Below are 13,480 nucleotides of genomic sequence, written 5' to 3'. Positions count from 1 at the left end.
ACAAAACAAGAAAAGAAAACGAAAGACGAACGACAGCTAAACAGTATTGCAGGCTAACCCTAGCAGTGCAAAAACAACTTCCCTCAAAAGACAGGTGAAAAAGGGCTACCTAAGTATGACTCCAAATCAGCAACAACGATGTACAGCTGTTCCTGATTGAGAGCCATACCAGGCCAACACAAAGAAATACACAACGTAGAAAAAACATAGAAATACAAAACATAGAACAATACCCAAAAACCCCGACAACCCAAAACAAACACACCCCTGCCACGCCCTGACCAAACTACAATAACAAACAGCCCCTTTACTGGTCAGGACGTGACAGATACCTACGTAACCTGCAAACTAGACTGCAATAGAGTTTGTTTATGTTAATGACCAAGTCCTTAAGTGACTATATAATGAAAACGTATATAGCTGCCAGTAAAACAGGATCAACATATTTAATCACGTACAATGGCCAACTTCACTGCATCAAAACTACATCCCCATCAGCATCCTCAGGAACTCTGGTTCTTCTGTCCAAATATCAGACATGGGGCATATGGAATGTCCACCTGAGAAATCGGGTAGGTTACTATTCTGTCCTCTTACAAGTGAAAATAAAATGACATCTCATTACTGTGTGACCTGAGTGCACTTATTCCTTTACACATGCACTTTAGTTTTCAATATTTGAGTTCAGTGGCATCTGTACGTTATTGTACAGTTGTATAGTATTTCACTTATTAATTACCAATGACATGTAGGCGTATGCAATATTATCACACTCACTGTACATCACAAAACCACACTCCCCCATGTTTGAGAAATTTTTGAAGCAAGACTTTGGTTGACATCTGATGCTTTTTTGAAATGTACCAATATTCTGAGGAACGACCGCATCTGTCTGCCTACAGTATAAAAACTGCACGTCTATCATGTTCACAACAGACTGATCCTGGGCATCCTGCAGTCATTCACCATGGCACCTGTCTTTGTGCTGACCATTTTCATCGCCGTTCTCTGCTCAGTTCAGGGCCGATCTACAGGGGTAAGTGTCTATCTGAGACTACTGGGAAAACCCTGTGCATGATGAATTATTTGAGTTTTAAACATTTTAACCTATTTTGTTGCATATATCCTTCTGCTGTTGGCATACAGAAAGCTTCATTTGAAAGGAGTGAAGAGGACATGGAAATTGGTATGTTCATCCTGTCTTTATAAACATTTAGTTGCTGACATTGTATTATGTATCTAAATATCATGTTCCATAAATTAAACCTGGTTTTATTAATCATTCATTGTTAGAATGTATATGACGTACAGTACCAGTCAAAAGTTTGGACACACCTACTCTTTCAAGGCTTTTTCTTTATTTGCACAATTTTCTACATTGTAGAATAATAGTGAAGACATCAAAACTATGAAATAACACATGGAATCATGTAGTAACCAAAAAGGTGTTAAACAAATCAAAATATATTTGAGATTCTTGAAAGTAGCCACCCTTTGTCTTGATGACAGCTTTGCATACTCTTGGCATTCTCTCAACCAGCTTCATGAGGTCGTCACATGGAATGCAATTTGAAAAACTGGTGTGCCTTGTTAAATACATTTGTGGAATTTCTTTCTTAATGCGTTAGAGCCAATCAGTTGTGTTGTGACAAGGTAGGGGTGATATACAGAAGATAGCCCTATGTGGTAAAAGACCAATTCCAAATAATGGCAAGAACAGCTCAAACAAGAAAAGAGAAATGACGAAGTTTCTTCAAGTGCAGTCGCAAACACCATCAAGCGCTATGATGAAACGGGCTCTCGTGAAGACCCCCACAGGAAAGGAAAACTCAGAGTTACCTATGCTGCAGTTAATTAGAGTTACCAGCCTGAGAAATTGCAGCCCAAATAAATGCTTCAGAGGTCAAGTAACAGAGGAGACTGCGTGAATCAGTCCTTCATGGTTGAATTGCAGCAAAGAAACCACTACTAAAGGACACCAATAAGAAGAGACTTGCTTGGACCAAAAAGATGAGCAATGGACATTAGACCGGTGGAAATCTGTCCTTTGGTTTGAGTCCAAATTTGAGAATTTTGGTTCGAACCGCTGTGTCTTTGTGAGATGCAGAGAAGGTGAACGGATGATGTCTGCATGTGTGGTTCCCACCGTGAAGCATGGAGTAGGAGGTGTGATGGTGTGGGGGTGCTTTACTGGTGACACTGTCAGTTATTTATTTAGAATTCAAGGCACACTTAACCAGCATGGCTACCACAGCATTCTGCAGCAATACGCCATCCCATCTGGTTTGTGCTTAGTGGGACTAATTTGTTTTTCAACAGGACAATGACCCAACACACCTCCAGGCTGTGTAATGGCTATTTGACTAAGAAGGAAAGTGATGGAGTGCTGCATCAGATGACCTGGCCTCCACAATCCCCCGACCTCAACCCATTTGAGATGGTTGGGATGAGAGTGAAGGAAAACCAACAAGTGCTTAGCGTTTGTGGGAACTCCTTCAAGACTGTTGCAAAAGCATTCCAGGTGAAGCTGGTTGAGAGAATGCCAAGAGTGTGCAAAGCTGTCAAGACAAAGGGTGGCTACTTTGAAGAATCTCAAGTATAAAATATGTTGAACAATCTTTTTGGTTACTACAGGATCCCATATGTGTTATTTAATAGTTTTGATGTCATCACTATTATTTTACAAAATAAAAAAATAAAAACACTTGAATGAGTGGCTGTGTCTAAACGTTTGACTGGTACAATATATTATCTTATTGTAATATTAGTTATTAGGGACACAGTTGCATTTAAGCAATTTTTTTTATCCCATTCCGCAGACAGCACCCGCACCAATAGCATTGAAGAGGAGGATTTTTCTGCTTCAACGCTCATTGAGAAGGCCAACAGAAATCTTGGTAAGGCAGCCTGTATATTCCTACCCTGCATTTAATGACACCGAGAATGAAACACAGATAATAACCTTCACTTGGTGTTGTTTTCTAGGGAAAAGACTTGACGAGCCACTAGTCATGTTTGGGGACATTGCATTAAATACTGGGTTCATGAACGCTGACCCCTGCACAGCTCACACCTGCAAATGGCCGAAGTCCTCTAATGGGAACGTTTACGTGCCCTATGTGATCTCTAATCAATACTGTAAATATTTTCTTCTCTGAAATTATTTTCTTCTGAGCTTAATGGTTTGGTTTTACTATACTATATGAGTCTGTGTGTGTGCGTGTGTATATTGAGTTTCTGACTTTCTTGTTGCTCCATTGAGCAGCTCCCCGGGAGAGGTCCGTTATTGAAGGTGGGCTGCAAACCTTTGCTGCATCAACCTGCGTCCGATTCTTTCCCCGAACCAATCAGAGGGACTTTGTGGACATCCAGTCTTTGTCAGGGTATGACCGCTGCACATTACGAGACCTGTTATACTTGTCTTCTGCCACTCTTATTTACTTAGTGTTTATATGACAATTTACTTTACTGTTATTGCTACAAAAAACAACACTTTATTACTTTTAGAAATGACCTTTATGTCTTCCGTATACACTCTTGTTTGTAGCTGTTACTCGTATGTTGGACGCCAGCAAAATGGCCAGGTGGTGTCTCTGAATAGGAACGGATGTGTCCATCTGTCTGTGGTGCAGCATGAACTGCTGCACGCATTGGGCTTCAGACACGAGCATTCGCGCAGTGACCGTGACAGCCATGTTCAAATCCTGACTCAGAACATTTTGCCTGGTTAGTGCTTTCTACATCCACAGATGCTGAATTTATAATATATATTTTTAAATAACTTCGTAGGTAAATAATAAATACTATTGTTTACAAGATATGTAAATATTATTCCTGCCCATTTTGAGTAAGACATATTAGTAAAACTTTAATAACTTGAATGTAAACTTTAGTGTACTTCTATCTGATTATAATAATACATTAGTATTTCATTATTTGTAAACATGTAGAAATACTGACATGGATTTATAAGCTTTTCAATTAATAAGCATTTATAACATTCATAATAATCTGTAAAGCATTTCTTTATAAGCGTGACTTATTCATGAAAGTTATTATACTGTGTAAGAAAATGATTTATCATGCATTTTCCATCATAGGAAAGGAATCCAACTTCAACAAGATCAACACGATAAACCTGGGGACTCCATATGACTATAATTCTGTCATGCAATACTCAAGGTAAGTTGAGGACATAATGGAAAGGTTTTCTTTACTGCAATAACAGCTATAATGTTGTATGGCTAAAATAATTTGACCTTTCATAGTCTACTCATGTCATCCTTTAATTGCAATTGATGGCGTGCGAGCTTTCTGCCCAATGTTGTCCGGTTCCAGGTTTGCCTTCACCAAGAACAATCAGCCCACCATTCTTCCAATCCCTGACAATAATGCAGTTATTGGCCAGGCAACTCAGATGAGCCCTATGGACATTCTGCGGATCAATCGTCTCTATAAATGCTGTAAGTGATTTTCTAAGGAGATCTGTTTATCATAACTGCAAAGAATAAGAGTTGTGATTATTATACCTGCCTGTAAGCTTCACGATACTGTTGCTCAATCAATTTGAGATATTTGGGAATCTAGTATTTGAATTGAATTTAGTGATATTCTGTTTTTATACTGTTATAAATTGGTGAACAGATTATTTTTAAAAGCCTTGAGCACCATCAACTCAAAAGGCAGAAATACAGCATGTCAATTCTAATAATATTTTATTTTTCCCTTCTCTTTTATTAGGAAAGCAGGTGGACTGATTTGAAAAGTGCGAGGGTAGAGCATCTGCTGAGGATTGTAACTGCAGTTATAGCTTGCTTTTCAACTTTTAACATGAATTTAAGAAACAAATTATATTTTATGCTGATAGAATGAATTGAGATGCAGATCTGTATCCGTATATCAGATCTGTTATGGCTTATCATAGATAGAACATTGGTATGGCAAAGCAAAGTACTGTGGTCTACTGAAACATTATCACAATAAACATGTGTAGCAACGTGTATTTGATAGCCCGTTCTACGTTTGTTATGGTTTATGTTTATTTTTCTGATTGCAAAGGGTACATTGATGGTGATTATCATATAACGTGCACAGGTGTGCAAGTGGATTAGTGGGTAAAACTAAAACCTTCTGTATATTTTTAGGGGAGTTAACAAGGCTATCTCACCAAAGACTACAGTAATAACACATGTCCCAACTCCCACACGCACAGAATATCCTGTATTATACAGCAAATTTAACATTCTGTTACTTTTGCATTTTGGAAGTCTGAAACAACAACATGAGCTTAAAATCATTGTAGAGTGAGTGTCCAGTAATACTTTACAACATGGTTCCATTTGTAAAAGGTTTATAAAGGGCGTATAATTAGGTTATTAATGATTATTTCAGCATTTGTAAATGCATTTTTTTGCATTATAAACCATTAATTAAGATGAACCTTTATATATTGTCATACAACTTTATTTCTCACTTTTGGGTGTGATGCATTGGTGTTCTGTTCCATGAACAGAGGAGGATGGTTTTAATGATGTGTCTTGACCCACTTTTGATGCCCTGGTCAAATGTACATTATTCAGTCATTCCTAATATATTACCTCTTCCCAGATGATATAAACACAGGTAATACCTTTGATTGGTGAAACAGTGGAGGAGGTATCCTCTCACAACGTTGAATGTTATTGTTATCACACCCACCACGCACTGACTGAATATGTTTAACAAAGTGTTGAATCTTCTCTCATGTGTGTCGCGATGATTACCCAATACTGCCTATAAGTACAGTATATCTAAGCTCTGAGTGAACTCTAAAATCATCTAGAAATGACTTACTCACATGTACCCAATAAGGTATATCTTATTTTAAAGTGACATACCTATGAATATTTATAACTGATTCATCAACATTTATAACTGCTAAAAGTATACCTTGTTTTAAAGTGGCAATCCACTGACCAGGAACAAATGAGTTACCAACATTTATAACTGCTGAAAATATAAATTTAAAGAAAGTATAAACCTACTGACAATTTATTAAAGAGTTAGGTGGACCAATATTTATACCTTCTAAAAACATACTTTAAAAGGCAGTGGAAACCTTCTGCCAACTTGTGAACGAGTTGCAAATATTTATAACAGCATTTAATCTCCTCAAACAAGCAATACATAGTAAGAACAAAATGTAATTTAATAGAATGACATATTGGGAAAACAATTTTAGCCTATCATTGGTTTAGTGAGTAGCCTAGCTAATTCAGATAAACAGGGGGTTTGTTTTACTCCCCTTATTAACATTACAAGTCAGAATATAAATTGGAAACAGATTAACTATTTAAAAATACAACATTAACATAGGGTCTCATGGTCCTCTTCTGTGTCTTTCTTGTCAAGCATTTTCCCATCCTGGAGTCTGAGATCTTATGGGAATTTAGCAATTTAGCATAGACACTCTTGCTACACATAACTCTACTATCATCATTATCATGATTTATACAATTTATGCTTAGCTAGTTATGTTATCCACTGCTAGCTAATAATAATAATAGCTAGCTAGTGTTTAACATTACTTGCTAACACTAATAGCTAGTTACCACAGATTAAAGGGGTTAGCTAATTATCACAATTTTTGCTAATACACTAGCTACTAAGTAAGAGTCTGAGCGAAGAAAGCAGGCGATCATAAACAGTGCCTCTGGAAAGTATTCAGACCCCTTGACCTTTTCCACATTTTGTTATGTTACAGCCTTATTCTAAAATTGATTACATCGTTTTTTTCTCATCAATATACACAAAATACCCCATAATGACATCGCAAAAACAGGTTTTTAGTAATTTTAGCTAATTTATTAAAAAAATTCAAATTTAAATAGCACATCTACATAACTATTCAGACCCTCTACTGAGTAATTTGTTAAAGCAGATCTTCTCAAGCTTTGTCAGGTTAGATGGGGAGCATTGCTGCACATCTATTTTCAGGACTCTCCAGAGAAGTTTGATTTGGTTTACGTCCCGGCTTTGGCTTGGCCGCTCAAGGACATTCAGAGACTTGTCCCGATGCCACTCCTGCGTTGTCTTGGCTGTGTGCTTAGGGTCGTTGTCAGGTTGGAATGTGAACCTTCACCCCAGTCGGAAGTCCTGAGCGCTCTGGAGCAGGTTTTTCTCTCTGTACTTTGCTCCGTTCATCTTTGCCTTAGTCCTGACTAGTCTCCCAGTCCCTGCCACTGCAAAATGGTTCTGGAAGGTTCTCCCATCTCCACAGAGGAACTCTGGAGCTCTGTCAGAGTGACCATCAGGTTCTTGGTCACCTCCCTGAGCAAGGACCTTCTCCCCTGATTGCTCTGTTTGGCCCGGACAGCCAGCTGTAGGAAGAGTCTTGGTGGTTCCAAACTTCTTCCATTTAAAAATGATGGAGGCCACTGTGTTCTTGGATACTTTCAATGCTGCAGAAATGTTTTTGTACCCTTCTGTGCCTCGGCACAATCCTGTCTCGCAGCTCTACGGACAATTCCTTCAACCTCATGGATTGGTTTTTGCTCTGATATGCATTGTCAACTGTGGGACCTTATATACTGTAGACAGGTGTGTGCCTTTCCAAATAATGTCCAATCAATTGAATTTACCACAGATGGACTCCAATCAAGTTGTAGAAACAACTCAAGGATGATCAATGGAAACAGACTGCACCTGTGCTCAATTTCGAGTCTCATAGCAAATGGTCTGAATACTTATGTAAATAAGGTATTTCTGTTTTTAACCAGTTTTTGCTTTGTCATTATGAGTTATTGTGTGTAGATTTCTAAGATTAAAAAAAATGCATTTTAGAATAAGGCTGTAACGTAACAAAATGTGGAAAAAGTCAAGGGGTCTGAATACCTTCCGCAGACACTGTAAGTATGATTTATTTACTTTGAAGAAGTGCTAAAATAGTGATTTTGTCAGACAGCACATGACCTTGCTGGAAACCTTCACAATCTTCTCCAGTCTGTTCTTGTTGCACACGTTCAAATGACTAAACCAGGCCACCATAGAGAAAGACTGAGTATATAAACACAACAGTAAGGAGAGATTGCTACTTTTAGCCCCCATCCATACTATATAATCCCTATTACGATCTGCACAACATTTGACTCTTTCATTACGCTATGTGTTCAGGTAAATGTAATATCTATGTTGAATGAGAGAACCCACTGACACGTGATGGAGTGTTTGGGTTGACATCAAAGAGTTCACAGCAGCCGATATTACATCAGAAGTATTCACAAGGTATTATTGTGGTCCCTTGTGACTCAATTGGTGTAGCTTGCACTTGAAATGCAAAGGTTGAGGGGTTTAATTCCCACGGGGGACGAGTGCGAACTAATAAGTTTGCACTCACTTCTGTAAGTCGCTCTGGATAAGAGCTTCTGCTAAATTACTAAATGTCACCCCTGATATATTTCACCTGTCTTGTGCTTGTCTCCACCCCGTTCCAGGTGTTGCACATTTTCCCCATTATCCCCTGTACCTTTATACATGTGTTTTCTGTTTGTCTGTTGCCAATTCGTCTTGTCTCGTCTGGCCTACCAGCGTGTTTTTTCCCGTAATCCTGTTCTCTCCAGTCCCTGTTTTCTAGGTTCTTCTGGTTTTGACCATTCTGCCTGCCCTGACCCTGAGCCTGCCTACTGTTCTGTACCTTACTGACTCTGCTCTGGATTACTGACCTCTGCCTGCCCTGCCTGCATCTGGGTCTTATCCTAAGTAGTGATACTAAAATGTTATTTGAGGGAACTTTTGGAGACTGCCAACATGTGAATTCGATTTGTTTTCAAATTTGTTCAATAAGAAAATTACAAAATAATCCATCAGTACATTTGTACACTTATAACACAACTGTCACACCTCAATGTATACCTACTATTTCTGAATATGAACAAATGCAATGAATAAAACCAGAAGAAAAGTCTAACATTAAATTAGAGGCTTCATTAATTGAATTACTTATATGCATCCTGAAAAGGAAGAATGACACACAGAGAAGGGGACACCTGTTTGGAAATCCTCAAGGTCAAACATATTTAGCCATGATATGATGTCATGGTACAAAATGTTAACATACACAACTCACACGTCATGTTTCACACACGTTTCAAGGATTTCCTATAGATCTCCCACCTGATTTGCAGCAACCTCGACTCAAGTCAAAATGTTCTGACCTGTCAGCATATTTTTGTGCCCGTTTTCACTTATTTGGGGGTCCGTTATCTACTTGTATATGCCTGATGAAAGAGTATAAAAAACAAGCCTAACTACTGCCATTTCACCCATTCCTTGTTAGAGCTCTGAGGTAAGCGCTGTGCTCAGTATTCGTACTGTATGTGTGTGAGCTGCAATGACTAACACTATAGCTGGTTTTAACGGTTTTCCCTTTGTGTTTGTATTTATCCTACAGTCCTTTTATCCTACAGCCAGGGTCTCCTGGCTCTGATGATGGTGTCCTCTGCCTGGGTTGAGAAACTGACTGAGGTGAGTGACACAGGATACGGAGCAACCATGCCATAAGATCACTGATTTGCTAAACTCAATCGAACAGTGAACTCATATTCAAAGCAACACTGGGACCTACTGGGACCCCAGTAACATTGGGGCCTTAAAAATACTTCAAACAATAAATAGTGATGTGCAGTTTCTTTAGACACTAGTTGTGTAGAGATGAGACGACTTGGAATTAAATAATAAAGTCAACTAATGTGAATAAATTATGTTTAATAAGTGATAAATCAAATCAAATTGTATTGGTCACATACACATATTTAACAGATGTTATTGTGGTTGTAGCAAGATGCTTGTGTTCCTAGCTCCAAGAGTGCATTACTGTCTAACAATTCACAACAATACACACAAATAAGATGGCGCCAACAGATGTGGCAGCTCTGCTTCTAGCTCCTAAGCAACTTTGCAGTATTTTGTTTCTTATATTATTATCCCAGAACCTTTTTTGTGTGATTACATACAGCCGGAAAAAACTTTTAGATATCAGAGTGGCGGTAAATCACCAGCATTACAACCAGGAATACGAATTTCCCGAATTGGATCTTTTGTTCGTATCCCCCAGGGCAATTTAACTCATTACAGAGGTTGCTTTGAGGGCCGATACCACGACGGCCCTCAAAGAACTACACTGGACTTCATGCAAACTGGAAGCCACATATCCTGAGGCCGCATTTATTGTAGCTGGGGATTTTAACAAAGCAAATTTGAGGAAAACGGCACCGAAGTTCTACCAACACATTGACTGTAGTACTCGCGCTGGTAAAACATTGGACCACTGCTACTCAACTTTTCGAAATGCCTTCAAGGCCCTCCCCCTGCCCTCCCTTCAGCAAATCTGATCACGATTCCATTTTGACCCACCGTTCCAATAGGCAGAAACTCAAACAGGAAGTACCCGTGCTAAGGTCTATTCAACGCCGGTCTGACCAATTGTAATCCATGCTTCAAGATTCCCACGGGGGACCAGTATGGAGAAGAAGAAAAAAAATGTATTAAATGAAATGTATGCATTCACTACTGTAAGTGGCTCTGGATAAGAGCGTCTGCTAAATGACTAAAATGTAAATGTAAAATGGGTAGCCTCTGAGAATAACATTGACGAATACATGGATACGGTGACTGTGTTCATCAGGAAGTGTATAGGAGATGTTGTATCCACTGTAACTATTACAACCTACCCAATGCATGTGCAGACCAGCTGGCTGCACGCTGCCCTATCCAATCTGGATTTGTGTTCCATTATTAAAGTGAGCAGTGATTCCATGTCTATGTATATAGAGCAGTAGTCTCTAAGGTGCAGGGTTGAGTGGGGTGGGAGCTGGCAAGTGATGGCTATTTAACAGTCTGATGGCCTTGAGATAGAAGCTGTTTTTCAGTCTCTCGGTCCCAGCTTTGATGCAGCTGTACTGACCTTGCCTTCTGGACGATATCGGGGTGAACAGGCTGTGGCTCGGGTGGTTGATGTCCTTGATTATCTTTTTGGCCTTCCTGTGACATCGGGGCTGTAGGTGTCCTGGAGGGCAGACAGTGTGCCCCATGTGATGCGTTGGGAGAGCCCTTCCCTCTGGAGAGCCCTTCGGTTGCGGGCGGTGCAGTTGCCATACCAGGCGGTGATACAGCCCGACAGGATGCTCTCAATTGTGCATCTATAAAAGTTTGTGAGGGTCTTCTTCCCCACACTGTCTGTGTGGGTGGACCATTTCAGATTGTCAGTAATGTGTACGCAGAGGAACTTGAAGTTTTCCACCTTCTCCACTGCGGTCCCGTCAATGTGGATAGGGGTTTGCTCCCTCTGCTTTTTCCTGAAGTCCACCATCAGCTCCTTCGTTTTTTTTACGTTGGGGGAGACTGTTCTCTGCTACAGCACGGGTACAGGTGCATCAATTTCTACACCAACAGGCTCTTGAACGGCTTCTATCCCCAAGCAATACGACTAATAAATAGATAACAAAATTGCTACACGGGTAGCATCTTTATTGATATTTTATTTAAATATTTGCACTGTCTTTATGCAAACTCACAGGGCTCTACAGTACATACTCACACACACTGTCACTCTAACACATACACAAACACCCACTCCATCACTTGCTCACTCACACATAATATGCACATACAATTTATACTGACTCTACAGACCCGCACACCCATTCACAGGCAAGCTGCTTCTACTCTGTTTATCTTAAATCTTGTTGCCTAGTCCTCTAACCCCCATACATACTGTATATACCTCCATCACTCCAGTATCCCTGCACATGTAAATTTGGTATTGGAATTGACTTTTTAAATACTTCCTGTGTATAGTATATTTGCTTACTTACTTTATTGTGTATTTCATATTTCCTTGTGCGTTTTCTCCAAATAATACAGTGTTATTGACTGCGTTATTGGGTTTTAAGTTTGCAAGAAAATAATTTCCCTGTACTTGTACATGTGACATTAAAACCTATCCAGCAACTTCACACAGCCATTGAAGATGAGTGGGACAATATTCCACAGGCCACAATCAACAGGCCACAATCAACAACAATCAACTCTATGCAAAGGAGATGTGTCGCTCTGCATGAGGCAAATGTTGGTTACACCAGATACTGACTGGTTTTCTGATCCACGCCCCTACTTTTTTTTAAAAGGCTACTTCCTGAAAAGTGAAGCGCCACTTTCATACAGTATAGTGCCTCATATGGTTACCAGCTATGGGGCCCAATGTGGAAGAAAATGTAACTTTGTGATGTCTGAGATTAGTGTGGGAAACACTGGGCTAATGTTATTTGAGGGCCATCTCCGCAGATGAGAGTAAAGTACAAAATCAATACAGTTATTTTGGGTCGCCTACTGCAGAATATTGCTTTGTTATTGGACAAATTCAGTATCCCCCCGTTTCACACAGTTTCAAACCGTTTTGTCAATACTGAATACAACTCTGTTCTCAATTGGTCCAGTAGGTGGTAGTGTTGGACCTAACAGATGACAATGTTTGATCATTAGTCTACAGGTGGGATCCCCAGTTGGGAGACAGGATTTTCTCTATGGGGATTTTTTATTATTATACTGTGCTCTATTCTAGATGTTCTGCTTCTACACTGTAGGCTACATTTAATTTGTAGGCTACAATGACTCCACAAATCATATGTCCCATAATCCAATCCGGACAGTAGTCTCAGCAAGCACCGTAAACACTTAATTAACAGACAAAGTAAAGGAGACTGAATTACTTGGTGTTACCTTAGATTGTAGACTGTCACGGTGAAAACATTGATTCAATGGTTGTAAAGATAGAGAGTCTGTCCGTGATAAAGAGATGCTCTATTTTTTGACACCACACAACGCAAGTTCTGTCGGCTCTAGTTTTATTTTATCTTGATTATTGTCCAGTCGTAAGGTCAAGTGCTGCAAAGAAAGACCTAGTTAAGCTACAGCCTGCCCAGAACAGAGCGGCACATCTGATTGTAGTCAGAGGGCTAATATTTATACTATTCATGCCAGTCTCTCTTGACTAAGAGTTGAGCAAAGACTGACCGGTTCACTTCTTGTTTTTTTTATCAGAAACATGAATGTGTTGGAAATTCCAAATTGTTGGCATAGTCAACTTACACACAGCACTGACACACTTACACACAGCACTGACACGTACACCATACATGCCACCAGGGGTCTTTTCACAGCCCCCAGGTCCAGAACAAATTAAAGGAAACGTATAGTGTTATACAGAGCCATGAGTGCATGGAACTCCCTTCCTTCTTATATAGTGCAGGTGAACCGCAAACCTGTTTTAAAAAATATATATAAATCAACACCTCACGGCACAACGCCTCCCCCCCATGTGACCTACTTGTGTGTATTTACTGACATGAATGTGTAACTGATAGATGCCCACACACTGCATGTTCATGTTTTTAAATGTTTGTAAATTGTAAAGTCTTTTGTCTGTAATGTATTTTTTGTTTTATGT

General features: G+C 39.5%; 1 protein-coding gene across 1 annotated transcript; it reads left to right on the top strand.

Annotated features, from left to right (window-relative positions):
* Nucleotides 1-855: 855 nt before the first annotated feature.
* On the top strand, nucleotides 856-4,471 carry LOC115167504 (low choriolytic enzyme-like). The gene is made up of 8 exons (XM_029721957.1): nucleotides 856-1,036; nucleotides 1,147-1,186; nucleotides 2,820-2,897; nucleotides 2,986-3,138; nucleotides 3,266-3,383; nucleotides 3,548-3,726; nucleotides 4,101-4,182; nucleotides 4,339-4,471. Exons 1-8 carry the CDS (start codon nucleotides 968-970, stop codon nucleotides 4,469-4,471), a joined length of 852 nt encoding a protein of 283 aa, XP_029577817.1. The 5' UTR covers nucleotides 856-967.
* The last annotated feature ends 9,009 nt before the right edge of the window (nucleotides 4,472-13,480 follow it).

Source organism: Salmo trutta, chromosome 29 (genome assembly GCF_901001165.1).
Source record: "Salmo trutta chromosome 29, fSalTru1.1, whole genome shotgun sequence".
Taxonomy (NCBI): Eukaryota; Metazoa; Chordata; class Actinopteri; order Salmoniformes; family Salmonidae; genus Salmo; species Salmo trutta.
The sequence above is the reverse complement of the archived record's forward strand: the minus strand, read 5'-3'. Positions and strand labels throughout refer to the sequence as shown.

What these genes read in the sequence shown, in the direction of transcription:
- LOC115167504 (XM_029721957.1), top strand. Translation starts at nt 968, where the DNA reads ATGGCACCTGTCTTTGTGCTGACCATTTTCATCGCCGTTCTCTGCTCA. An exon ending in GACTCAGAACATTTTGCCTG is followed by an intron (nt 3,727 to 4,100) that starts GTTAGTGCTTTC and finishes TTTCCATCATAG; the next exon opens with GAAAGGAATCCAACTTCAAC. An exon ending in TCTGTCATGCAATACTCAAG is followed by an intron (nt 4,183 to 4,338) that starts GTAAGTTGAGGA and finishes GTCCGGTTCCAG; the next exon opens with GTTTGCCTTCACCAAGAACA.